Here is a 27,961-nt window from a genome sequence, read left to right as displayed (position 1 = left end):
CAGAGGTGCTGTTCTCCCTTTTTTGTCTACAGAGAAAGTCTAGATTGGCTTGGACCAGCTTAGCCTGGGTACTGACCTTCTAGATGTCACTATTAGAGGCAGTGGAACGTCCCACTCAGTGACTGTGGTTTTGTTCCAGCCATGCCCTGCTCCTGGTGTTTAGCTAGCCACTTCCGTGACAGAGATGAGCAGTTCTGGCCAAGTTTGGGTGCTCTAGGAGAAGGTGCATCCTCTAAGCAGTCAGTTCTGGGAATCCACTGTGCTCCACAGTGAGTTCAGCCATTGATGCTGTTGTGCTATTCCAGGGGTTCTACATAGAGGACTAAGAAATAGTTTTTGCTGTATAGCATTTACTGCATAGTAAGTGATTAATAAGAAGTTCTGGCTCCTCACTGGATTTCAGGTGAAGAAGACTCAAATATGTTAGACTTGGTGACCCTTCTCTGCATACTTTCGAATAGTTGGCCTTCCAGGTACGAAAGCCCTTTCCTCTTGTGTGCTTTCCCAATCACTGGGGCTTTCCACACTTGCACAGTGGCTTAGTCACCTTCCTGCATGGGGAGGAAGGGGCTTTTTTCCCCCATATGTAGCAGATAGCAGGGGGGTTTCCCCAGTTCAGCTTCCCTCTTGATGCAGATTGCAGGAGCACAGTGCTCTGGTTCTTTAGATGACTGCTTCAAACCGACAGTGTTAATAGCACTTGCAGTCATTTTGTTATCTAGATAATTAATCCACAAGGTATCACACACAGTGTGGTGAATAATACAGGAAATGATTAAACTGAGTATTTTCCAGTATGTGAAGCTGGCATTACTGGAGGCACTGCAGAAAGCAGTGGCAGGTTTGATCACCATTACTGCACTTGATGACATTTGAGCTGGAATTTCTAATTATTTTAATTTTGAAGGGATCTTTCCCATTGCTATTAAACAGCAGTTTGGGAGTCTGGGCTCCCTGGACTTCTCATAACCCCAGTGGAGGAAGGCAAGTGTCTCTGGAAGCTGTGTGAGAGCGGTGATATTTGACATTATTGCTCAGCATAGCTGCTTTGATTTGCCCTCTGGGTGACCATGCTAATGCTCTAAGGAGCTTGCTTTCCCATTTTAGCTACAGCAGTTAAAGGCGAAAAGGTAGGTGACATGAATGCTTCTATAAATATGTATGTTTTAATCAAGCCATTGTTTATAATTAAATAATGATCATAATGGTATTGACAAGGGTTTGAGTGGGATGTATAAAAGGACTCAAGTGAGACAAAGACAAGTGGTTGATGTCTTCAGTTTTTAGCTGAGCTCTTGGGTAAGATTAATAGAAGGTGTTTATGGCTGAACTACATTGATTTATCTGATGCAAAGAAAAGGAGAATGAGACATGAGAATCTGGATGAAATTCTTGCTGCCTTGGCCTCCTGTGTGTCTGTCTTACTCTTTAACATACGGTCTCCTCCTGCCCCTCAAGTCACTTGCTGAAGCAATGCAGCTGCCCCATGGGAGTTTTTTGAGGTGGTTTATTTAAAAGACATGTTCAGAGGCTTTCTGTAAAATGGATGTCAGCATGCTCTGGCAATGGAAATGCCCCCTGGATGAGATGAAAGAACTCTGAAATTGTGCATAAATCTCTCTCTGCCAAGATAAGAACCTCTGCTATAGCCTCTACAAACTCTTCCATTTTTACTCTAACAAATGTGTGAATCTCCCTGTTAGCGAGACTGGTATTTCTGATGGTGGACAGGCACATTTGCTGGCATGCACTCCAGTAAACCCAGCGCTGCTGACCTGCAAAGTTCATCCATTGACTTCAAGCTTTTAATGGTCTGATTGTCATTTTTTTGATCATTGTGTGAATTTAACTAAACACAGTTTTCCTGGAAGCACTGGGTTTTCAATGGCAGGAGATGTTTATGTTGAACACAAGCCATAGGAAAACACCGAGCACAGTAGGATGCGGATCAGAATTAATTTGCAGACATATACTTCCTGAATCAAGATCTGCAGCTCTGTACAACCACAAAGACATTGTTTATTCCACCGGGCCCTGAGGTGTGTGTTTAATTAGGTGTGTTTGTCAGAGGGGAAATGCTTCTTGAAAGAGGGTGTTTAACCCGAAGCTGGGAGTTGTTAGCATAGCTACGTATAAAGTGATGCCACGGTGGTGGACTCTTGTGGAGGTGGCTGTCACCCTGCTCAGAGACACATAATACTGCAGCTAATGCAGCCTGATTTTTGCAGCAAGCAGGTTAGTAGCGCTGGCAAAGTGAGGTTTGGGGATGGAGGTGGCAACTGGCAGCTTTATCTGGAAGATCTAAATTAAATAGTTACCTAAAATGTGAGCGGGATGTTACCTTATGTGAAAGACGAGCTGTGGGTCATGTCCCTCTGGAGGGATGAAACATTGGCTGAGGGCAGTCAAAGGTAAAGTGTCCAAAATTTCTCCTGTTTTGGAGACTGATTTGGGACAAGGCTGATGTTGGCTTCAAGGAAGGTATAGGTTGTAAAATGGGAATAATGGTTCAGTCCTCTGCATAGACTGTAAGCTTGTGGAGCATAATTACTTTCAAGTGCATGTGGACACTGAGGTTGCTCTGATTTTGGTTGTAATTGCTGTTTGTAAAATAAATGTATAACATGAGCTCTAATGAAACTCAAACAGTAATGATTGAGATATTGTCATTGCAGCCTTTGGCAACTCCTTCCTCATTGCCTGCATGTATCATGAAAGATGAAGGAGCTGGGATTGTTTTTCTGACTATGTCCTTAGGGAGATTTCTCTTTTCCACCTGCGCTTTTTAATCCGATCTTAAATGTTACTGGGATTCCAACCTTTGCCTACAAGTTGTACTGCTTTACATGTAGGGTTGAAGTGGTATGATGCTCCCTCCGCACTACCTGATGGTGTTCATACTGGTCCAGCTGTTCCCAGTCTGGAATAACTTTGCTTGATGCTGTGCTGTGTGCTGATTTTCACTAGCACCTTGCACTGGCAGAAGCTGCATGATCCCTGCTGACTGTGTGTGTCTCTCCTGGGGGTTCTGCTTCCTTGCAGGGCCTGTTTGCTCATGTGGGTGCAGCACGAGCTGATCACTGCTATAGAGTTTCTTAAATGGGGCTGATTTGGGACTGGTTGGAGAAAGCTGTCGTCTGCTGGAAAGAGCCTTTAGACTCACCTCTGTTTGAGTTAACACCATGTTCAAACCATGTTCACCATCTTCAAACATTTACCAGTTGTAGTTTGGTGCTATTGGTGCCTGTGATGTTGTGGCTCCCGGCACCAGTGCTGCAAAGGTGTAGATGAGAGAACAAGAAGCATTAATGACAAATCTGTGCAGGGGAAGGCTTCTGGATTACTTTTGATAGCCTGTTTGCTTTCACAACCAAATGCATTTCTAAACTGGAAATGGATCCTGTTGCTGTCTCAGAGTAAAAATGCTGCCTTGTGTTTGTGCAGCATTTCTGATGGCTTTTTGGGGATCAACGTTAAAGCAAGTGGGACAACGTCCTCTGTGCAGGCAAGGGTCCTGAGTTCAGTGCAGCGGGTAGGAATCCTGTGTTCATAACATTGTGTATCTCGATATGAAAAGAGCTATGACTGTCTTGTTAACATTCCCATTGAAGGGGAACTATCCACATTCTCTTGATGAAATGAGACTTAACTGTAGCAAACATTTGCTGTAATCTTAAACACTAATGTGTATATTAAACTCTCATTGATGAATGGCTGAAGATGTACCCTGCTGAGCACTGAGGCTGTTGAGGAGTACATGCTGTTTGAAAGAGGGCAGATTTTGATAAATGGGTCTCTGTCTTACTACTAACACACTCCAGAAGAACGTGCTGTATTCACCAATGGGATAGGAATGCCCTCAGGCTCCCAGCTCGTATTCCAGCTTTTCAATGTGGATCTTCATCTTGAAATTGTTTCTGAGAACGCATTTACTAGTGTGGCTTACAAAAGCATGTGTTTAATGTGTCTCTTTTGTTGTTGAGATGATAAATCCGTGGACAAATAACGAAAAAGAAAACACTGGGGACATTGGTAATAACTTGGGAAGGAAGAAATACATAAAAATAGGCTTTGGGATGAAAATGCTGTCAGTCCTTCAGGCATAAGACTTGTAAATCCCTGGTGTTTCTTTTGCAGCACCAGGAAGTTAACAGCCTCTAACTCTTAACATAGTTTATAAATCTTCTTCTGCGTGTCTGTTAATCTATAACTTTTGAGCTCATTTTAAACACCATCAACTTCATTTTCTAAACTTCATTCAGCAAATTACCTATTTGGATTTTTGCCTCTTGATTCTAAACCAGCGTTTCGTTCAGTCCTAAAAAAAGACTGAACGTCAAATGGCTCCAGAACTTTGGACAAAGCGCTCCCTCTAATAGAACAAAGCATCGTGGTGGTGTAATTTGTGATGTTTCCTACTGATGTGCTCATCCAAAAAAGCCTGTCTTGCTCTCTCAGCATTTGGTAGCCAACATGTTGTCTCGTGCTGACAACCACAGCCTGTTCCAGATTAATTTAAGCCTTGGTGACTTGCTCAGCATCAGAAATCCAGTTTTTGGTGCAGTTTGGAATAGAGCCTCTCCTGTTGAAACTGGGTTCCTTGCTGTAATTGTGGGGCAGCTTTCCCACTGAGTGACTGAGCCTCTGGTGTATTCAAGCCCATCAGAATGAACAGGTCCCACTTTGTATTTTGATGAATTCCCCTTGCTCAGTAATTTTTTTGCAGTTTTAAAACATGGCAAAACATGATTGTCTAATTTATAAGCAGCTGTTAATTTCCTGCTTTGGCAATGTGGAATCCTTCACTGCCTGTAAAGCAAGCAGGTTGAGAAAGTGATTGTGTTGGAAGCTGAGGAACAACCTGCATGTATGTAGGAACTTGAGCAACAGGGGTTAAACATCTGATGGTGTTCTGGAGAGATGGTTTGTTTTACTCAGGTTTATGGGATGAGTAACAGGTCAAGGATTTACAATATACGGGCTTCCAGCTCTTTTTGTTCTTAAGAAATGGTGCTGACATTTGCAGACCACCTTTCCTGTAGTGAGGCACAGCCTGAGGAATCAAGAACAAATGAGATACCTATACAAATACTAATTCCTCTTTCACCCTTTATCACAAAGACAGTTCTTCCCCAATGAATCCATAATGTCTATATAGGTTGCACAATCATGGAGAAAACTAGTAATTACTTTAGTGACAGGACACACAAAAGGTAGTGGGATGTGACCCAGTGCGATGCGTTCACTGGGTCACATACCAGGTGGCAATGCCAGGTATTCACTTGTGACCGTTTGTTGGAGTGTTTATTGCAAACCAGAGGTGTGCTTTTTAAAATACATAGGGGTCATAGAGGCATGTTGTAATTTTAATTACAATTTTTCTCTGTTTTATTTTTCAATAGCCCATTTAGCTATTGAAGGAGAGCAGGAAGAGGACCGCAGAAACACCTCTTGCCATTTCTTCCTCCCTTCTACAAACATCTGAGGCAGTAAGATGGTATCTTGTGGGGACACCGCATGGTGGCAATTTTAAGGAGTCCTTACCATGCATTTTTTTGCCAGCATTATAAAGTTTGTTGGCCTGAAGGTTTCCCTCGTTGGCTGCAGCCCCAGCAGGTGCTTAGAGCCTCCCGAGTTCTCTGTTTAGAGGAACAAGGAGCAGGGCTGGCTTTGGTGTGAAGAGGTGCAGCTGGCAATGGGTGGTTGTGATTGCCTATCAATAGGAATTCATTGTATTAATTAAGCTGCTGCTGTTAAAACCGGAGCTAGGGGAGAGCTTTTCAGCTGCCTGTTGTCAAGTAAGTTGTAAAGTAAAGTACCACCTGTGAAATGGTGGTACTTAAAGGGCTCCAAGGCTTGTGATATGGCTTTTCAGGCTGACAGCACCCTCTTTCAGAGATGTGTTTGTCTCTGTGCAAGTGACAAATGGCATTCACTTCTCTGGAAGCTCTGTACAGTTGCTTTTGTGAACCTTGACTAGCAAGAGCCAAGCTGTGACCTAATACTGCTTTTGTTCCTCAGCTGCAGGCATCTTATAACAAAGACTTGCAGCCCCTTTCTTGGCACTACGTGAGTCTTGTTTTGCAGCCCTTTGGGTTTTGGCTTCTTTAAGGTTTTTCTTTATTTTTTGAGTATCAACAGACAAGAATATGCATATTTTATTTTTCTTTATGAGACCATTTGAACTAGTGTGTGACTTTTTGGGATGCAGGTGGTTTGTTTTAACATGTTTTACCATGATGGAGAACCCTGTAGTGCCTCTTAGGACTGTAACTACTCTGGTTTTTTGCTTGTTCAACTTGAGTACTTAAGTTTTCTTCCAGTTCAAGTTTAAGTCCGGTTCAATTCCACTTCTGTAGCACATAAAGCAAGTGAACTGTCCTCTCAGACACTCTGGAGAAGGATGTGAGGAGCAGAGCTGAGCAGTCCTATGAACTCCAGTGGCATAGTTGGCCCCCTTCATGAGTGCTGCTGAGGAAGGACAGTCTGAGACTTCCCTCCAGGTGGTCTGTCAAGCAGAAAGGTAACAATTGAAGGAAATTCCTTTCCTGCCACCAGCTCACAAGCTCAACAAACAATCCCTTTGTGGAGACACTGGGGTCATCACTCTAGTTTCTTATTTTTCTTTGTTCACTACTTGGAATTTGTTGAGCAGTTCCTTTCTGGAGGGATTAGGGAGCAGTGCCCTGTTTCTCCCTTCCTGAACCTCTTCATGCCTTTCTAAGAAAACCAAGAAAAGAAGATGACATAGAAAACATCCTAGAGACTGTCCTGTGTCACCATACACGACTTCAGTTCCTCTGCCAGAGTATAAGCTAAAATCTCCCTTGTGTACATGGTAAGGTTGTGTGACTGCTTTTGTTTAAGGTGTTCTTCATTCTAGGGAATCTAAAAGGCCAAAAGCAACCCGGTTGTGTGAGTAACACATCAGTAGGATTCAGACAGAGGCATGTTTCTGTAGAAAGCAACACCCTTCCATCTGAGGCTGCTGTGTTATCCTTTTATGTGCAGTGTACTGACTGATACTCAGCCCTGCTCTGGTGTCAGAGCTTCCTGATTTATGAGCTTGCAGTAGAAGCTGCTGATTGTAGCTGCTTCTAAAGAGCATGTAAAAAGGGGCTTTGACAGATGTGACCCAATGTAACTTCTTTCAGGTTTTGTTTTCTATAAATTCTTGTTTTTCAGAACTCCTGTTTCTTTCAGCAAACTGTTAGAAGATGATGTTCCACTAAATGGCCTGTGGCACACCATGTTCTTTGCAGGGCTTCTGTTGATCACTGGTGCAGTTTAATAGCTTCATGTGTAATAGGCTTGGCTGTGCTAAACCCATATGGTGTATGCACTGCCTCTGATAGCTTGTTCTGGCTGACATACACTCTTGCACCCACTCATTCCTTTTAAACCCTTCAGGGCATCATGCCTTTGGTTAAGGTCATGAGTAGGCTGGGACACAGCCTTCTGTTTAATTTCTTGCTCCACCTCACTTTTGGGAGATCAGGTCATCAGTTTTACCGGTCTCCTTATTTTTGCCTTTTCCTTCAGGTCTTTCTTCCCTGCCTTTGTAGTGGTGTCCTTTTTGACTTGAGTTGCAGTGAGGAACCACATACCTAAATACACCTCTGCCAGCTCAGAGTGGTAAGACAGGTCTGGGCAAGGAGGGATGTCTCTTTGTGGACACAGTGCAGGCTGGAATGTGGATGTAGCTGCCTGTGCCAAGACTAACTCCTTGAGGTGAAGGTTTTCTTTCTTTCCTGTGAGTAAGCTGGGACTGTGTTAGCTCGGAGTAGTAACAGGTTTAAGAAAATGAATTCTTTTTGTTTCCTCTTCTCTAAGAAAATATCCTCCTTGCGTTAAGAAATCAAAGCAGAGGCTGGATGCTTGCTCTGAGCCATTTGCCACCACAGAGAGAAGGAAGCAGCAAACTTCTCGTCTTTTTTTCTTCCTGGCAAATGAAGGGAACTGGAGTTGTTGAGTTGGCAGGTCACTGATACATATCTGCCCCGTCTGAAGAAGTACTTAACTTTTACATAACTACCTGTGAATGTATTTGGGGAGCTGGCAGGCTGCAGAGCACTGTGTGGTTCTCATTATGTCGGTGTTTTTACATTTGTTGAAAACGGGCTTCTTTTAGGGGTGGTAGAATTCCTTTCAAGTTGCCATTGAGAAACACCCAGAAGGGAGCTGAGGCTTGACAGCTCAGCAGGTCGTGCTGTGCCCTAGTTCCAGGCAGGATGCTGGTGTGCCCTAAGGAACAGCACGTGGCGTGGAGCAAAATCTGGAAGCCCTGCTACACTCCTATTGGCAGGACTCTGGAATTCACAGCGCTGGTGTAACTTAGGCAGCATGTGAAATATTGGCTTGCTTGGTCTCATTGCTGCTGCTGTAGCTACTGAATGCACAACTACCTGATTAATGCAGAGCCTTTAATCTTCTGACCCCCTTACTAACACCTATTAATTGCACTCATAGATTTATAAATTTGTAAAACTAGAGGGGATGATTACGTTCTGTAATTCGGCCTCTCCATGCAGTTGAACACAAATCTTCCACTAAATCTAGCATTTTATTCTCTTCGCTTTAAAAGTGAATGCCTTATTTTAAGAATTTGTTTTCTAGACCCAATCTCCAGTCATTGGAATTTCTCAAACCATTGTCAGGCGCGTTGCTTATGGGAGAATCAGGCTAGTCTTAATCTTTGCTTTTTAAAAATAGAATGAGCAGAGCTGTTAGAACTGCCTCAATACAGAACATCAGTTCACAGATGTTGCTCTTCCATTTACTTTTAAACTTCCTATCTTCTTAATAAATAAAACCCCTGTTTGCTGGGCCAATCATGTTTACATGGGTGCCATAACCTGCCTCTTCTCTTGTTCCACATTTTTGTCATGTATATCAAAGATAACTTTACCCATTTTGACTTATATCTGGCATTAACTTCTGTCTACCTGAATATTTACTGAGACCCTCCATCATCATCATCATAGCTTCCAGAAGAGGATTTCTGTTTCAGCAGTATGACCTACCCTTTTTTGTTCCTGGACTTTGCTTGGCTTCATGTTATTCTCTCATCTTGCTCACTAGATCTTGTGAAGGAAATACAGAACAAGTGCAGAAACAGCCTCTGTCAACGTGTTTCTCTTCTCTGGAACAATCATGCTGAAGTCTTGTGAACTAGATTTTAAGAGCATGCAGGATTCACCAGTCTCCTTTTAAGCACCTCAAGTCAGATGTTTGGAATGTTTCTGCTCTCCCAGTCAGTAAGAGGCTGCTCTGGATTCCCCCTCTCCCTCAGAAATACACCTCTTTAGTGTTAAACCTTTTATATTTGAAGAATCAGTCCTCTGATGCTGATGTTTGCAGGAACAGGATGACTTAGAAGTAAGACTTTCTGCTGAAATGGTGTGGGATTTAGTCTGTTTGCTCTTTGTTTAGCAGTTTTGTATATAAGCACGGATTGGGTCAGTCTTCCCCTTTCTCCCTACGACTTTCTCTGCTCTGTTCCTGTCTGCAGGAAGTCCTTTACCACTGGGTGACACTGTTTGATAGTTCTTAACATTTACAACAGTGAAGCCCCGAAGAAACTGTCCTCTGACTCTTTGGACTTCTCATTTTGAATCAAGGCTCAGTTTTGGTTTGAAATCCCATGTTTTAATGCACAATTAAATTTGATTCAACCAAATCTGCCCTGATGATTAATTTTGTGCTCCAAACTGGTTCAGAACACTGATGTTGCACTGTAGCTACAGGGAATACAAACTGATGTGATTTGCTTTCTAATCTTAACATGTCTTTAATAAATGTGTCGTTTCAGAATCTCCTATGGATCACTGTTGACCCATGTCTAAATAAATTGCTAGTTATCTTTTGGGATTAATCTAGTTCCAAACTGTGCTGTGGAGTGCATTTCCGAAGAGGCATAATTTCAATGATCTCCTCCTGAAAGTCATGTTTACTGCAGTGTAGTAATTAACCTGTGTAGCGTATTGGTGAAAGCCAGATAGAGGTTCAGTTGCCTTTGCTAGTCATGATTTAGTCCTTTCAAATGAATGACATCAGATGAGGTTGAGGGGAGAGGGTTTGTGCATGATAAACTATTGTTCTGCAGGAAGAAAGAATATAGTTATGAAGCGCCTTTCTGATGAGAGGTGTCCAAAACACTCCTTGCCATCAGAATGTCTTTCTGCATCTCTAACCCTGTCGAGGGATTTCAGCAATCACAAGGACCTGAGTAACAGGAGTGTGGAGAAAATGAATTCCTTACTAAACCTGCAGGACTTTTGGGGAAGAGAAATGATGTTTTATCTGCTGTTAGTGACGGATTGGAACCATGGGGTTACAGTGGGTTTGAGCACTGTTCACAGTGTGCTGGTCTTCATCCTGTGCCTTTCAGTCTTTTCCACTGCCTGTATTGAAAATGGGTAAGTAATTGCTAAGTAGTTTGTTGCAGAGAGAATCTATATGTGAGTTTTGCCTGAGTCTTGACCGCCGTGGTAAATGAAGGTCTCCATCGCCTTCTATCCTCCCAGTGCTCTTTACAGCCCACCTTGCATGAGACCTCCTGCTGCAGCAGGAGAGGAGAGGCACTTTCTTTCTCTCATCTTCTACCTCTGATTACACATCTGCATTGATACCTCTTCAGCATTTTAACTGAGCAAGAGGAGAAAGAAATGCAACTGTTTAGAGCTGGTGCTTTCAGCTGGTTTCGAAGCCAGTGGCAGAGAAGGAAATTTCTGTTGGATTAATAGAAATTCCTGTTCATTTGGCCTGGTGATTTTAGTGGAAGGTGAGGCTATTCTTAAAGCTGCTTGTGTCTTTCTGTATCTCTTTTCCAAGTATACTTGGAAAGTATACATTCTGTCCTCACTAGCATTGCTCTTTAGCCCTCAGCTTCTGTGGGGAGCTAGGCTCTTCCCTTTGCACCCAAGACTTGACTGAACTTCAAAGCACAGGAACAGAGACTGCCTGGTGGTGTTTAAATTGAACGAGAGCCATAAGCAGCTCTTTGCATATGAGAGAACTGTAACAGTGTGAAGCATTGCCCCCAATCTTGCACACAGTCTCCCTTTAGGTGTCAGTGCCAATGCAAACATCTTTAAAATGATCCTCTTTCTTCTGGTGTCTCATCTAGTGGATTTTATCGGTGCTTTGTTGACATTAACACTCTCAGCAGTACTTAAGGGAAGAAAATGAGCATTAACTGGATGGATTTCCTTGAGAGTTTGAGTGGTTTAGTTCATTTTAATATCCTCCGACGTGACAACAGGAATATCTTCAGTAGCCAGCAAGCTCTGCTTCTTTCTATATCTTTGACATCACTGACATTGCTGTGGGCTGCCCCGATCAACTGAGCAGCACCCTTGTTCCTGAGAGAAGTCTGTGTGGTATGTCAGTCTTTTGGTAGCCATGCAACTGATGATACCCAGTATAGGAAAGGTGCTATGAGTTGAAACAGAAGGTTTTCAATCTTGCTGCCTCATTTTGTCTGCTGGGATCTGAAGATGACAAGAAGCAGTGAGATTTGCCTTGCAAAACTCATGCTGGTTTCAAAGATGCTCTTCTCTTGTACGTGTCTGAGCTGGGGCACAAGGAAAGAAATAACCTGCCTAAGATGAAAAGGGCAAGGCTGGAGCCATAAACAAAAGCCAGATGCCTGCTAAAGGCTTTAAAACTCTGATGGTCTCCATTTTGTTTGAAGAATGGTAATGTAAGTCATCTGGTAACAGGATGATATTCAATGAGTGATCCCTGTGGCACAGTAGGTACACATTTTGAGGCAGGTGAATCATAGACTCATAGAATGGTTTGGGTTGGAAGGGACCTTAAAGCTCATCCAGTTCCAACCTCCTGCCACGGGCAGGGACACCTTCCACTAGAGCAGGTTGCTCCAAGGTGCACTCTTCTGATCCAGAAGCAAACCCCTTGTAGGTGGGAAGTAGCAGCCTTGATGAACAAAGCATAAGGACTGGGAGGAACGTTCGCCACCAGGACCTTTCTGATGCTTCCCTCTCCCTCCACAGGCAGTCTGGATGGGTTTTGCCATGATCCAAACCCCGTCATCCCTTTCAGCCACAAAAGGCAGTGTGAGTAAGAGCCAGACTCCTTGAACAGTGGCTTGAGCATCTTGGCTGGGAAGACTATTTCGTATTCTGTTTTCAGGAACTCTTACTTTGAATTAAAGGTGAACTGTGGGAAGTTATTAATGATATCTATAATCAAGGATTAATCAAGTAAATCTCTCTAGTCAAGAGCCTCTTACTGCACTGAGAGCATATGGATAGAAACGATAGCTGTGGTGAGCTTTCATGTGCAAACAGCTCTAAGATGGTGCCTGGAAACACACTCTGCATTGAAGTGGCTCTTTTGCCTTCCACCCAAGCTGATGTGAGGTGGTGCTGGTTGTGTAATATCTGAACAGAGACACAGTGAAGAGTTTTTATTCCAATACCTCTTGAAATCAGGAGAGTAAAACCATATTCTTCTCAAGGAATGCCTTTGGGTTACTTGTAACACACCACAAGTCTACGCGGTAGTTTAAAGAGCTAAAAATGTAAGTCTTCAAAAATAGTGTTTGATGGTTCACAGCACAGCTCCGAGCAGATGTTGAAGCTTTTCTGAGAGTAAAATCTTCAGGAGGTATTCAGTATTTGAGCTAATGCTTCTGTGCAAGGTATCAGTTCAAGAATTTATTAAGGCAAGAAGGAAATCAAGTGAATTTGGCCTTAATGTAACTTCTGGGTCCTGGACTAAGCTGCTCTTTTGCTGTTCATTGGTATTTGTAGGCATTTATTTATCTGCCTTTTAAGGGGCCTCAACTCTACCTTTGCTTTCACAGCTGGAAAGAATTGTGGGAATCATTTGAATGGTGAAAATGCCATATATATATGTATAATAATCTAAATATATGGTGTCTCACAGGAATTTTTATATTCAGATTCCGTATGCAGAGGGTGATTTCTGGTATGAGGAATACCAGAGAGAAAATAAGTGCAATTCCCTGCATGCCATATAAACACGAGGAGGTTTTTGGCATGGACTTTCCTCTCTTGCGGAAGCCATGGAGCCCTGTTATAGCAAAAGCTCTGGCAGCTGCTAAATCCTTAACCTGGTCTTGTTAAGATCTACTTTAGATCTGTTAAAAACACTAGTGGCTGGTTGTAGCTCTCTTTGTACACGTGTTTCCAGTGTTATCACCATTGAGGGACTGAAAAAAAAAAGCCTCTATAAATAGAATAAAAAGAAATAAAGCTGTAAGCAAATGTGGCTGTTGGACACATTCCCCCACATGTAACCTGCGTGCTTCTGGCACCCCACAGTTCAGTTGTGTCTATAAAATATGATCAACTTGAAGGGTCTCTTCATTCCTCCTGAATTTACCTATGCTCCAAGAAAAATAAATGGGAGAATTGCAAGCTTGTGACCTCTTGGTCTTGGCTCCAAGACTGAGGTACCAGTGTGGTACTTCTTGATTGCTCTAAGAGCATCTTTGTATCTTGAAAACATTAAACTTCTTCCTAGGAGGATACTTGAAGTTATTTTTATACAGAGGCATTTTCTTTGTTTAATGGGATGTTGAAATTGCTTTGCAGTTCTGTTTGAGGAGTTAAAATTCCTTTTCCATGCAGGATCCACAGTTTATTGTTTCTTGATGGAAATCCACATGTATGTAAGAAGTGACAGACAAAGTGTGTGAGAGCTACTTGGGCAGGACAAGGTAGGGTAAAGAAATGCTTCTGTGCTGCTTGTGCAGCAACAGCTAATTTGGGAAAAGCAATGGGGAAGCACCTGCCAGATTACTGTGTGTATTAAACCTGAGCCAAGCTCAGCTCGAACATCCCCCGAATCCAGATCTCTTTCTTTTGGAGCAAGGTAGCGGGGAAACACAGAAATGGATTGTGCATTCTCAAGTGATCATGTACCAGCAGATGGTTAAAAGGAGCCCCTCAAATGCTCTTAAGGCAGCATATTCCTGCTAAGTGATTATTTGGATTATTCATGTCCCACTATTGCACCCTCTGATGATGTGAAAGCAGCTTTATGGATTGTGACTTTGTGGTGATGAGCACTAGAGACTAGTGGAATTCATATTTTTCTAATTGTTATCGCTTGAACATTGATTAAACTTCATTTAAGGACTTTTAAAGGATGCTTTCGTCAAGCTTGGCTGGTTTATAGGTGTAAGCCTGAATCTCTCAATGAAACTGCTGCTTTTCTGCCAGCTCTGTTCTGTCTGCTGCTGGTGTGGTGAATCCTTTGTGCCTCAGTTTTCTTTTCATGTGAAACACACCTGTGTTTTTGTAAACCTTTGCTTTGAAAGGGTGTGGGTAGAAATCACACTATTTAATCCTATTGTTTGCATATAACCTTACACAGTGACTCCACAGGACTGGGTCTGTGGCCTCCAGCCAGGCTGAGGTTTGCAAAGGGTGTGAGAGGAGTCAGAGAGTGGGAACTGGGCACCCTGTTTCGCTGGCTCTGTTTGGAAATCCTAGCTGCAATCATTTGCAGCTTAATCACACATGGAAAGCATTGTGAGTTCCCAAGGGAGTTTCATTCATTCAAGTTTGCTGCTCGTAGAGCTCATGTTACATGAGGAAACGAGGATTCCTGACCTCTGAGTTGAAGACGTGTTTTTAAAAGCAGAGATGGGGCAGAAGAAAGAAGAATAAATAGACTTCTTTATAAGGGCTTGCCAAAAGGGAATCTACAGACTGCAAAATCTCACATTAAACTTTCTGAGATGTGATTGAATCAAATTGTTTTTCAGGGGCTTACGTTAAAAGCACACTACATTGTTTCTGACAGTTGTAGGGTAATTCTGTGGTTTTCAGCTCTGCCTAGAGCAAACAAGACTCGTCTTGAGGAAGCAGCAGGTTATTTTCAGATTTACTTTAATGGAGAGCTGTCTGGTAAATGCCTTTTAGAAGACTCGCAGCCCCATCAATGCAACAGAACTCCTAGAGTACAGAAAAGCAAATATTTACAGAGCAGGTTTATTTTGGGTGGAGGCTGGATGTGTAACATTGGAGTTGGTTTAGTTGTGATAAGCCTGATGTGAACGCTGAGGAAATATGAATCGTGGCCTTATTTAAAGGAGAAAAGAACTGTAGCTAGTTTGTTCATTGTCTGTGGGAAAGAGAACAGACTTCCACGTGCTTTTTATTAATGGCATGGTGCTATGTGGTGTATGCGGTGGGTTGGGGCTTTGGTTTTAGCTTCTTACCAAGCAGACAGAGCCAGGCTCTTCACTGTGCTGTGTGGCTGGAAGGTGAGAGGCAATGGGCTTGTGTTAAAACAAGAGCTTCATATGGGTGTAAGGACAAACTTCACCATGAAGACAGTGAGGCAGGGTTGCCCACAGGGGCTGTACAGCCTTGGAGGACTTCAGGACCTTCTTCTGACCTCAGTTTTCCAGTGATCCCAGGTATTTGACTCATGTGGTGATAGCTGATTGTTTGATTGAAGCAAGGACTCTGAAGGGGTGATGGAAGAAGTATTTTTATCGCATGAGCCATGTCAGGAAGAGGTTTATGCCACGTACAGCAATATGCTTACATAGTTTTGAACTGTGAACAATTAGTTTCAGAGGTCCTTGAGAGAACTGGTACCCCGCAGAGTGCAAAAATGCTACAGCAGAACTTGCCTTGAAAAACTAATGCAGAGCCCACCCTGAGAGCAGCTCACACGGATGTAAGCTGTTTCTCATTGCATTCCCTCCATAGAATCCTGGTGTGGGAGATGTAGCACCAATAAAACACAGTTCACATCATCCATTCAAACAAGGAAGCTGAAAGGACTACGTCAGGTCCGTGGGACACATTCAAATCCAGAGTGGCTTCCCTGCATCCACTGGAAACTTACTCCTGTGGTTTTGCTTCCTTACCTGTACGCACACACGCAGCCCAAGCAGGGTGATGGTGGTTCAGTATTAATGCACCGAAGTGTTAGTGAAAATCTTTCCACTGTATCAAGTGGATTTTGAATCAGACCTAAGCACCAATATGAAATTCCTCTGAAAAAAAGAAGAGTTTAGGGATTAAACTGAGACTGAATTTAGGGTTTACAGCCCTTGAAGTGAGAGAGGGAGGGAAGGGCTCAAACAGTGAAGTATAAATTAAAGCACATACTCAGCTTTTACTGGAAAATAGGTGGCAAATCCCAGTGATTCTCTGCACATGCAGAGTGCAGCATTCAGCTGTTCTGGCACTCCGGCTAATGGAGGTCTCTTGCCTTTTCTTTCATGTCCCATTGATTCATCTCAGTAAACCCACATGCTGTGAGATTGTTTTCTGGGGTCTGTTTGAGGGGCCAGTGTTTCATTAAACTGATAATTGCAGATTCGGCAGTTGTGCAGGTTTCCACAACAGCAAACAGAGGCAGAAGTGCTCTGAATGTGCTTTGTTTTGGATGCTGAGCTTTTTGTAACTGAGGCTTTTTCCTGTATGAATGGTAACATATGAAGTATTTGGAAACAATCCTTGTCAGCTGTTGATTAAAAGTGTTGTGATTTGGTATATAGATGCATTTGCTATAACAGGTTAGGAAAATGCCAGATTGCCAGCTGACATAAATTGTCAAGACTTCATCGCCTTCAGATCAGTGGATTTCTGTGGATTTTCAGTGAAATACAGCCTTTAAAAAACAACCTCACCCAACTTTTCCTCCTCTACCTTTCCACACAAAACTCTGTCCCCCATCCCAGCAATCCCTGACAATTTCCACATGGAAGCTTTTGCTTGGCACACTGCAGTTTAGAGCTTATCCACAGAAGGTGTTTTCCCCATAGCTGACTTGGGAGCGGTGGCAGAAAATGAGACTTCATATAGTTTGGTACATACTCATAGCATTTAATACAGCCAGTGTTTAAAATGTCTTTAGGGTCTCAATATTGCTGATATAAAAATCCTTCATCTGAGTAGGCTTATTAAAATCAATAGAGCTCTTCACATGCTTAACCTCAACTATTTTTCCAGTCCTTCTTGAAACAGGAGGAATCTGTGACTACAAGTCAAGGGATGAAGGCTGTTGGAGATGACATTGGTGTGAAATTGCTGTCTATATGCTATGGATGTTTGCTCTGAGAGCCTTTACTTACTGTAGACAATTAATCTAGGAAAAGCATAACTGTTACCAGTGTAATATGCTGCTTTTATGTTTTAGTACGGTATTAAAAGGCCATTCAGTGGAGATTTACTGGAGCTTTGCCATTGCTTTACAGATACTGTGAACAAGGACACTGAACCCAAAGATCCATATCCCATTCCAAGAAAGATTATGGCTGAACCAGACTACATAGATGATGACAATCCTGAATTAATTAGACCTCAGAAATTAATTAATCCTGTGAAGTCATCCCGGAATCATCAAGATCTCCACAGAGAGCTGCTCATGAATCAGAAAAGGTAAGAGTCTAAAAACCACTTGTGCCACCCTCCCGCCCCAAACACACAGCTTGAGTTTTAGTTTCATCAAAATGACATTCTACCCAAAACTCAGCAGTTGGTTCACATCTTGTAGATAAAAAAAGTCTGATTCTTAACCATGGCATTTATTTCTGTTGGAATCTCAGTTGCTCTGCAAAAGCTTCTTTTAAAAGACTTCTCGTTCTAGTTTTGTGAATACTCACAAAGAGTCACTTTCAAGGGGAAGCAGTTCAGTTCTCCCCTATTGCATTTCATATGGGTTACCTGGGCACTGGAATTTGTCTTGAACTCTTAACTTAGCAAAATGTTGTCAAGTACTTTATCAATTACCAACAGGATGATAAAATCTGTGAGGTTTTCACCATTCCCAGTTTATGGGGCTACTTTTAAATCAAAGAAATCCTATATTTTATTTCAAATGAAACTGTTCTCTACTTACTTGCTCTTTATTGCAGCACAGTATGACAGTCTGGTGCCTGCTCCACTGCTGCACAAGTGTTTCTTTGTGTGTTATGCAAATGCTACTTCTTCCATTCTGGGATGGGATGCACAGCTGTTGCTCTGTGTATTGCTTTTAGACATATAAATAACTGGAACTTGATTTCATCAACTTCAGAGACACAGGCACTTGGCCCAGAGATAGCTGAAGTTCCCATGTTAAATCTCTTCAACAATGTAAGACTCATTTAGAAAACGTAGTAAGAAAACAGCCACCAGACCACACTGGAGAGGAAAAGCCACCAAGCTTGTTGCTGCTCCTCCATTTAAACAAACAGAAACTCACTATGATATAAACCAGTGATTTGGTGCATAGAAGCCACCCAAAATGGACTTTCCAAAGGTAAAGGTGTGGGGATCCGTAAAACAGAAGGGGAAGAGCAGTATTTCAGAGTGCATTTGAGAATCCAGTTGCTGGTAGCAGCCATTCAGGCTTTTTGAGACCCAGGACCTTGAGAAGGGAGAGGAGGAAGCTACTGCTTTGGCTAGTCCAGCACAACTGGGTTTATCTATTTGGCAGGAAGAGTCACATTATAGAATTCCTCTCTGGCAGGGTAGGATTTTGAGGGGAGAAGGGGTCTTTTTACTTGTAATAGTAAAACCCTCACAGAAGCTAGGCTTAGATACTTAACTCCAAATGAATTGCATACACAATGCAGCCTTTCTTTAGTGATGAAGTAGAAATGTTCTACAGAATACCAACTGAATTGGAAGAAACTGGCCTAAATAGGTGTTTGTCCTATTTTTCATTAATGGGATTAAACATCAAAGTCAGTTCCTAGCACTAAGAAGTTTATAGTCATCGAAAGAAAGATAGTTGAAGTTTCCCAACTTATGATCTATTTCTAAAGGATGTGGAGGCTGTAATAAATTAAGGCTATTATTTTTTCCCTTCTAAGTTTATGAAAGCATGAAGCTCTTTTAAATAGTTATGGAGCTCTTTTCTTGTGGGAGAATATCCTATTACACGGAGGAGTTTGCAGCCCTCAATACCCATCTTCTCTTATTGTGAGATTTTGATTAGCTGCAGCTGTTAATTTTAGACTCCGATTTATTGGCGCAGAAATGAAATACATTGAGGGTTTCCACCAGCAGAAAAAAACTGGTGGTTTTGAGAAGAGGGGTAGTCTTTGTGCTTCATGCCACTGTACTGGCTCTGAGATGAGGCTTTTTGGTAATGTAGGTATTAGGCTTATGTTCTGCTTTGTTACTGCAAACTGTCATGTGTATGGAGGACTTTTAGTGCTTTTATAGAAGTCTGCTTAACAAGCACCTAATTTTATTGCGAAGACTCTGTAGGCACCAGCAGCTTCACTTTTTGACCAGTCAGCTCTAAACAGCCATTTCTGGATCTTAGAATCATAGAATGAACTAGGTTGGAAAAGACCTTTAAGATCATCAAGTCCAACTTTTATCCCAGCACTGCCAAGTTCACCACTAAACCGTGTCACTGAGGGCCTCATCTACATGGTTTTGAACACTTTCAGAGACAGTGATTCCACCACTTCCCTGGGCAGCCTGTTCCAATGCCTGAGCACCCTCTCAGTGAAGGCATTTTTCTTCATATCCAATCTAAACGTCCCCTGGTGCAGCTTGAGGCTGTTTCCTTTGGTCCTGTCGCTTGTTACTTGGGAGAAGAGACCAGGCACCTCCTCACTCCATCCTCCTCTCAGGTAGCTGTAGAGAGATATCTTAGAAGATATTAGCCAGTGCTGGTCTGACCATTCTCCTTGCCTACTGTGAGCAGTTGAACTGATAGTTATTTACTTGCAGAAATGGTAGTTGTTTGGGGCAAACAAAGATCCAGGTAGTGGTGCCTCAAGGCACCGGTCACTTAACTTAAGCTGGTTTTACTTATTAAGAGTCAGCCTCATCTCTGCAGAGTATTGACCCTGTCCCTTCCAGGGGTTTTAACCCTATCAGCTCCAACTCGTGTTCTAGCACACTTTGCTTACTCTACATCAAAGCTTTAGGGCTACTTCTTTAACCAGAACAATCACTAGGAGGTGTTACAAGACTCCCAGTTAATCCGGTAGCCGCCTGTTTGTTGCTTTTCCTTTTTACATGTGATTGACATTACAGATCTGACTACCAACCCCACTTGATTAGACTGAGAGATTGTATTTACTTCTGCGGGTCCCCTTTATTATAGCTACAGCACATGAAATCATTGTGCCTCTGCTTTGTTATGCTGCAACCTTGCTGAATAAAAGCAGGAACGAGTAATGTTACTTAGCAGCTTGCCTCTGGTTCGTGGCTGCCTTGAATTGTTAATTTCCAACATGGAAGTTTCCACTGATTCAGCTCTCGCTGATCCACTAGTAGTAGTAGTAATACAAAAATCACTCCAGCTTTTCTCTGCCTGACTTAAGTTTTATGTGTTAAAATGTAATTAAAATAGCATGAAACATTAAATATGAAGACAATCTCACAGCTTCTGTTGCATTCAGGCCATGAGATCTATTATACAGCATTTGGTGTCGCTAAATATTTGATTTTGCTGTCAGGGTATGTACAGGGCTACGTGTGTTGCATAATTTATGGAGTCATTCATAGATGTCACCATAAAATGGCATTTTAATGTATTATTGGACATGATGTCAGATATACATATTATGGAAGAATCGAGCAGCCACAGATATACTGCACGTAGGGAAGGGGAAAAGTAGCTTTCTGGAAGCTTATTGAGAAGCTCTTGAAGTTGAAATAAAAAATGGTTGATGTTAAACATAATGCTGGATGTTTTTACACAATAGTCTTCACAGGGAAGACAACAATAAAGGCAAATTTGGGATCTTTCTGCTCTGACTTAAGTGACGCTGATACCTGAATAACAGGGAGAGCTTTGAATCTCAACATAACAAATTTTGAAGACATGATAGCATAACAGAGAGAAAAGAAATAGCTGAAGTCACAAAAATAAGTAGGAGTGCGTGTGCATCTCTGTGTGTGCCTGTATAAATAAAGTCATGCATCTTCCCAAAGAGTAAGCTTTCTCATTTTAGAGTAGTTGGCTCTGAAAGCAATTTGTGCTGAGCAGACTTGAAACATTCACTTGATGTAGTACCTACAGCCTTGTGAGAGGGAGAATCCTCCAGCCTTTGTCTGGTCTCCAAGGTGACTGCAACTTTTTTCTTCTGGATTTGTGTTGTCTTTAGCCTCTTTTGAGTGCAGCCTGGCAGCTTGCACTGGAAATAGCTTCACAAAACAGGCATGGGTAAAGCTCTCACACTTTCAAGCAAGGGCAGAATCCAGGATTCTCAGAGCAGTGTGGAAAAATCCAGAGGGAGACCACTTTTTAGTGCTGTCCATGCAAACTTCTGTGGGCATAATACCCTGCATAGGACTGTCTGAACACAATGTCTCCAAGTTATCTGCCAGCAAGAGAAGGCTTTTTGTCCAAAATTTGTTTCTGGCTCTGCTGGTCTTGATTTGTGATGGGGTTTTTAATCCAGTCTTCTAAAATTGAGAGGGATAGAGGGAAGACTAAAGTGAAAATAGTGAATTATACAGGAGAAACACTAGCATGAATGTTAAAGGGAAATACCCTCAGTAAGAATATGGCTTAAATTCTAGTTTAAGGGATTTGACTAGAAACCAGGTCTGTATGGTTTTTTGCCTTTTAATTAATTATTAATATCCTAATTTATCTAAATAGGCAACTACTTGACTTTATAAAACCTGCCTACACAATCCTATGTGAATTTCTGTCAATTAAACCTGATCTTTCTCCCCTGTTTCCCCACCACCACCACCACTCCCATTGAATTTGCAGGGGTCTTGCACCTCAGAACAAACCAGAGCTACAGAAGGTGATGGAGAAAAGGAAACGAGATCAAGTTATTAAACAACAAAAAGAAGAGGAAGCACAAAAGAAGAAATCAGACCTGGAAATAGAGCTACTGAAACGGCAGCAGAAACTGGAGCAGGTAAGATGGGCAGTAACACTACTTTTATTCATCTACATCTGAGCTACACACTTGAGGCTCTCTTTGCAGACAGGAAAGAAGGAGCAGCCAATTTTTGGCACATTTCCTCTGATCAAATGCAGATATCTTTTTAGGATGAGTCAAATCACACTCTGTCATTACCTATTTGTTGTTACTTACCCTATGGGAACTCTATGGTGTCTGCCTTTGGCCAAATGAATCCTGCATCAGGCAACAGGAATGTGTGTGGAGCACTGACCTTATTTAACCATTGAAACCGTGGTGAGCTAGTCAACCTTCGTAGTCTATTAAAAGATGACCCATTAAGAATGGCTGTTAGGCTGTAGTGCATCAAAACTGGTGGATGCTTAATGAATTAGATCAATTGGCTCTTTCTCCTGGGTTACATAAGAAACTAGATGACTTTAAAAAGATCTTTCGTAGCCTTAAAATGTGTGAGCCCATTGCTCTTCTTAAATGAAGGGGAAGATCCTCAGACCCTGGGTAACGAGATGATGTAGAGTTCACTGTGGTGAAGCTTAGTGCTAGACACAGGGCCAGGCAAGTGTGTCTGTGCCTCTTAAGGCACTTCGTGTACCTGCAAAGAAATACCTCTACAGTGAAACAAACACCTCATCAAGTCACTGTGCTGATGCATTGTGTTTGGTTTTAAATAAATGAATGCTTTACAAGAGTATCTCCTGTTTTTGTCAATGGAAATCAATTGATTGTGGTTTTTAAAGTATATTATCCTGTCACTTTTCCTTTTGGCTCTTAAGGGCCCAGCTTCAAATGGTTCAGCTTGTGGAAAGATTTGATTTGAAATTGAGCCATCCAAGGACATAGGTAGAGTAGAAAACTCTTTTATCCCAGGAAAAGCCTGCCCATTGCAAACAATGTTGTGACTGTAAACATGATAGGAAGGGCATTAATTGACAACACGACTCATGGAGGAACGTTGTCATGATTTGTTGTCACAAGGCACATCCCTTCCCAGCGAGCCAGAGACAAAGTAGAGATTATTTAGGTGAGCTGTATGTGGTCCCCATTAATCAGAGAGACCTTGGTCTGTTAAAAAAGAAAAGCCTCTTTGAGGAGCTTTTGTTAGTTTTCTGAAGAATTGTTGCTTCCTTTCTGCCAACTTATCTGCCTTCACTGAGGATTGCTAAGCAATCTGTTCTGTGTGAAGTGTAAGCCCTGTTCTGTATGGGCACTGTACAGAAGAGTATAGTAATATTGTCCCAATAGTAATTACTCACATGGTAATTTCAAGTGTCTGCATTGGGTCCAGTTGGGTTAAAAATATCAGTGAATGGGCTCTCAAAATTGAACAGCTAAGGGCCAAGGAGGATTTTTCTGTTTTATTGTTGCTTTTTGTGATAGACAACCAGACACAGCAAAGGAGGCTCAAGTTCGATACAGAAATCCATACCTAGACACTCAGAAATAAATCCTGCAAGTGTGCTCAGCCGTAGCTCTTGGCATGTGTTTTCCCACAAGGCACATTCGTCCTTGTCCTGTTGGAAAAGCCAGAGATGGGAATTATTGTTGCTTCTTTAATGAAGATGTCCAGGAATTTCTTCAGAAATGCTTCCCTTGGTTTTGTACTCAGCTTGCAGAGTTTGTGGACATCTGGAATGAGCTAGAGCCAAGGATTTAAAAAGATCTATCATTTATGAGAGCAGATACTCCTAAAGAAATGCAACCCTATCTTTTCCATGAGAGGAAGAAAGGAAGCAATTTAGAGAGTTTTGCGTGGCCAGTTATTGAAACCTTTAGGTTTTTTGTCTTGTATTTCAATGCTCTGTTTTATATACTTTTGTTTTTCCCATGTCATTCTCTTTTAAGCTGGAACTGGAGCAACAGAAGATGCAGGAAGAGCAGGAAAATGCACCTGAATTTGTCAAAGTCAAGGGCAACTTGAGGAGGACGGTCCAGGAAGCAACAGACACACCAGACTCCTAGAGCCAGCGGCTGCTAAGACTTCCAGCTTTCCTGCAGAGAGAGGCTTTTGCAAGTTGTCTCAGTTTTGCCCCTCAAGAGGGAAAAATAGCAGCATCCAGCTGACACCTCCTGAAGATGAGATTTTTAATTCCTGGGACATGTGGATTAAAAAGACAGCACCGTAAACAGATCGACTTGCCAAATGCAGTCCTGAGATCAATGAACAAGGAGCCTGTTTGTCAGTTCAGTGTCATGGACCAGTCTGATGTGCTTACTCAGAGATTTCAACCAGGGATACTAGAGAAACTCCTTCAGTGTTGCACTGCTTTATCTCTTGTGATCCTAGTTTAGTGGAGATACACAGATTATATTTTGCTTTAAAACAGAACAAAAATCCTCCTGTGATATCTTACAAAGCTTTGCTGTGCAGGTAGATTTTCTCCATCTAGACCTACAGCTTGCGTATATCCTAGAAGAATTTGTGTTTAGTTGGAATTTCTATCAGATCTGGGGGGATATGAGGTGTGTTGATTGCTGCTGCCCATCCCCACTAGGATAGGCAGGTGTGGGCAAGATGAGAATGCTTAAAATTCACCAGCAGTGAGAAGTTAAGCAGCCTTAAATCCCATTTCTCCCTGTTTGGCATGTAGAATTTGGGCTATGAAAAAGCAGAAATCTGATGATCCTCTCACCAGGGAGAACCCAGAAGCTGATTTATCTCTATCTCCAAACTTACACCGCTGTGTACAGGCCTGTGCAGTGCTACCTGTGAATTTACCTCTCAATGCAAAATAATCTGTCTTCTACTTTCTGCGTTTTGACATGCTACTTACTTTGCTGTCACGGCCTTTCTCCTCCAAGGACACGCTGATCTGAGGACAGTATTAACACATTACTTGGTAGTGTTTAAACTCATTTGCTGGAACTGCAATCAGGAGACTGATCTGTCATCAGTTAGTGCTCTTTGCTTGCAGGAACTTGTTGCAGTTCCTGCAACAGAGCAGTGTTTAAGCCAGACCAAACTGATAACTGGAATCTACTGGGATGGATTTTTTTTTTTTTCCCTAAAGTGAGGCATAAAATGTAATTCGTTTTATTCCAGCCTTTCTTTAGCCTCAAGAAAGAAGTGTGTTACCACTGAGTCTTTGAGTCCAATTCTGTCACTTTCTGCCTTTCCACAAATTGCCCCTGTGACTTGCCATTAAATTAAATATTGCTCAGCTTGCGCAGGGATGGCAGAATCTGATCCTTCATGCTTTTGACTACTAGTTATCCAGGAAAGCCTGGGATGAGGAAAGAGGAAGAGATTACTCATGTAGGATTATAGAATTGATTTCTTACCTGGTGTGAATGGGTGCAGGTATCTTGTCTTCAGAATCTGAGGGGAGAAATCCCCATCTTCCTTGGTTGGCACAGTCCTAGCTCTCACTGAAGCTGTGTTCATCCCTATCACCTGAGGATCTAATCCTAGTCTTTGCCTTAGGATGCTAAACAAAATAATTTCTACTTTGTAATTACATTGGATATAACTGTTTGAGAACGCTTTCTGTTGATATCAAGAGTGGCATGTTTGTATTGTAAAGGTGGTGGTGGAGGGTTTGTTGGTTTTTTTCTAGTTCCTTTTCCCTTTCCTGTAAGCATTGGATGATTTAAATTCAATTTCAGCATAACACTTGGGACAAAATGCTCACGATTAGAAGTGTTTCCTAGATACAGACTTCCATTTGTCAAGATCCAGGTGTTTTTTATGAGGACAGAATCAGATTGAGAGTAAATTGAATTGTGATAAGTGGATTGCCATTGATTTAGACTTGCAGCGTGACTCACGTCTAGAAGATTAAATCTGCTCTACCAGACTGTTCAGATTATGGACATACAACAGACAAAGGCCAAACGTAAGACTCTTCCATGTATTTTCTCTACAAAGGAACACCCTGAGTGCTGCAGGTTCTTCCCCTCTCTTCTTCCCTTCTTCTGGAAGGAGAAAATCTTCCTTTCTGGCAGCACAAACACTTGCACTGATTGAGTTTGTTTCATGTTGTTGAGACAGCACTATACGCAAGCCTTCCATGCCACGTTTGTGTGTTATCTTAGGCGCTCCCAGCCTACCAAACTTCATGCCTCTTGCTTTCCACCCCACAATTAACCTTCTGCTCAGTATGGAATTGTCTAGAAGTTGGTGAGGAAACCCTCTGGCTTGAGCGGACCATTTCCCCTTGGTGAACATGGCAACCCTACCATGCATGCACAGTGAGATGAAGTTGGCATAATCCCAGCGGCACCGGAGTCGGTGGGGGATGAGGACCTCTCCTTGGCTTCAGGGAGTGTGTTGGATTAGGCCCCTCAAGGCTGAAGGCATTCTGCTTTCTCTCCGTGTTAGCTTGTGATTCAGGGTAGAGTTTCTCTTTCTGAAACACAGGAGGCCAGAAAACTCCCTTGTACATACAGCGTGCAGTAGGTTTTTGTTTTCAGTTGGAATTAATTCTCTGTGTGAACAGAACATCAACGTGTGTGTTAGAACATCTTTGAATCCTGCTGACCCTTTAGTCTAGAAATCCCAGCCACCTTCATGTCGATTTGACAGGTAAAAGCTTGTCTTTAAAGTCAGGATCGGGCTAGAATGGGCAACCCTCCAATGGGTGGTCAGCTAGTCACACCACAAGTGTCCTGTGCGGCTGCTCAAGTAAGAAACTGCTTGTCAGTGAGCGTAAGCAACTCCTGATCTGCCCTTTAGCCATATGGGGTTTGAAGCAATCTGGCAAATACTTCAGTGATTTGAAAATGGCTTACTTACCACTTTGTACTTTTTTAAGACTCTTGCTTTTGATAGTATAGTAGTAAATTTTATAGCATTTTTTGTGGCTTTAACCTTCTGTTCATATCTGCACTTGTTTGAGTGTACATATATAAATATATATAAATATAAAAAGGGAGCCTTAATGGATTTGTTTTCATAATTTAATATTTTTTGTATTTGCTCTTGTATAATTGTTTTTAACTAAAGGTATGACGAGAATGAGGGTGGAATACTTAGAACCAAAGTTATGCTTAATAAAATCTACTACATGCTTGGCGTACATGGTGGTGTCTGTCATGTCCTGCTGGAAACAGAACCTCGGGCACTGTGCTGAGATACCCAGGTTATTTAAACTTCTGCAATGCAGGGGGAAGAAACAAGATCATGACGACTTTTGGCTCCTTAAAGCTGCATCCATGTGTGTATGCAGGATTATTGGCAGATTAGTTGGCAGAAGCAGCTTGTTGTGTCTCTCAGTCTTATCTTTTGACTATTTTTGATGCAGAAATCTGCTCAGCTAACACAAGGTGAGGCAGAGCATGAAGGAAAACTGATGGAATCAAATAACTGGAAATCCTTCCCTATCCTGCTAACTTCATCAAAGTGCACAAAATTCCACCTTGGAATTGTTTGCATTGAAACAGCTCCATCCTAAAAGGATGAGCCTGGTTGTGGGTTCAGTCCTGCAAAGGTCTCTTTAATTTGGCCAACGCTCAAGCCTGTGATTCTAGTAGGAAAAACCTGAATAAGTAGAAGAAAGTGCATGTGCAAGTGATTTGGTGGGTTAGGGTCAGATTGCTCGTTGCTAAGAGCAAAATTCTGTGTCAACAGCAGACAGAGAAAATGAGGATGGGGAGGAACAGAGCTGGGAGAGGTGCGGGATGTCTGTTCTCCATAGAGATCGTCAGCTCTTACTGGTGAGCACTGGTCAGCCAGGGGCAGGTGGTGATGGAGGGATGTGGGGTGAGACTGAGTCAGGAGGAGGGGAAGAACGGCGAATTCAGAGCAGATGTCAGGAAATGCTTTTTCCTTCAGAAACTCCGAGCATGTGGACTAGGTCCTGGCAGTGCTGCGGATTTAACGGCGCTGGACCCGCTCCAGGAGCTGTCAAACGGGAGGGAGGTAAAAGAACACAGAGCTAATGAGGGGTGGGTTTCTGTGGCCTGCTGGAGTTGCTGCCCTGCGCTCTCCTACCTCAAGCACATCCAAGTGTGTTTTGAATTATCCTTTGATATTTCACTCCAGCTCCAGAAAGCAAGCAGTGAGGGCATGTGATCTGCTTTTGTAGCATGTCCAGTGGAAAACATGATCTTCCTTTTGTATGTTGCATTGAGCTAATGCGTTTTGTCGTGGCTTTGCAGGGGCTGGTCTGC

The 27,961-nt window shown here is 42.4% G+C and overlaps 1 protein-coding gene across 5 annotated transcripts in view; it reads left to right on the top strand.

The window, feature by feature from the left end:
* FAM107B (family with sequence similarity 107 member B) overlaps positions 1–26,868 on the top strand; it is a 61,907-nt gene extending 35,039 nt beyond the window's left edge. For 3 of the 5 annotated variants that reach the window (XM_030478498.1, XM_030478499.1, XM_030478497.1), the window contains 3 exons: positions 17,216–17,399; positions 21,694–21,847; positions 23,696–26,868. In XM_030478498.1, the coding sequence (XP_030334358.1) occupies positions 17,272–17,399; positions 21,694–21,847; positions 23,696–23,812 (399 nt within the window). In that variant the 5' untranslated portion in view covers positions 17,216–17,271 and the 3' untranslated portion in view covers positions 23,813–26,868. Of the gene's footprint in view, positions 1–1,014; positions 1,131–2,143; positions 2,236–17,215; positions 17,400–21,693; positions 21,848–23,695 lie in introns of those variants that run through there. The other 2 variants (XM_030478501.1, XM_030478500.1) reach the window with 2 other exon arrangements.
* The last annotated feature ends 1,093 nt before the right edge of the window (positions 26,869–27,961 follow it).

This window comes from Strigops habroptila, chromosome 3 (assembly GCF_004027225.2).
Source record: "Strigops habroptila isolate Jane chromosome 3, bStrHab1.2.pri, whole genome shotgun sequence".
Lineage (NCBI taxonomy): Eukaryota > Metazoa > Chordata > Aves > Psittaciformes > Psittacidae > Strigops > Strigops habroptila.
This window is presented reverse-complemented; position numbering and strand designations above follow the sequence as displayed.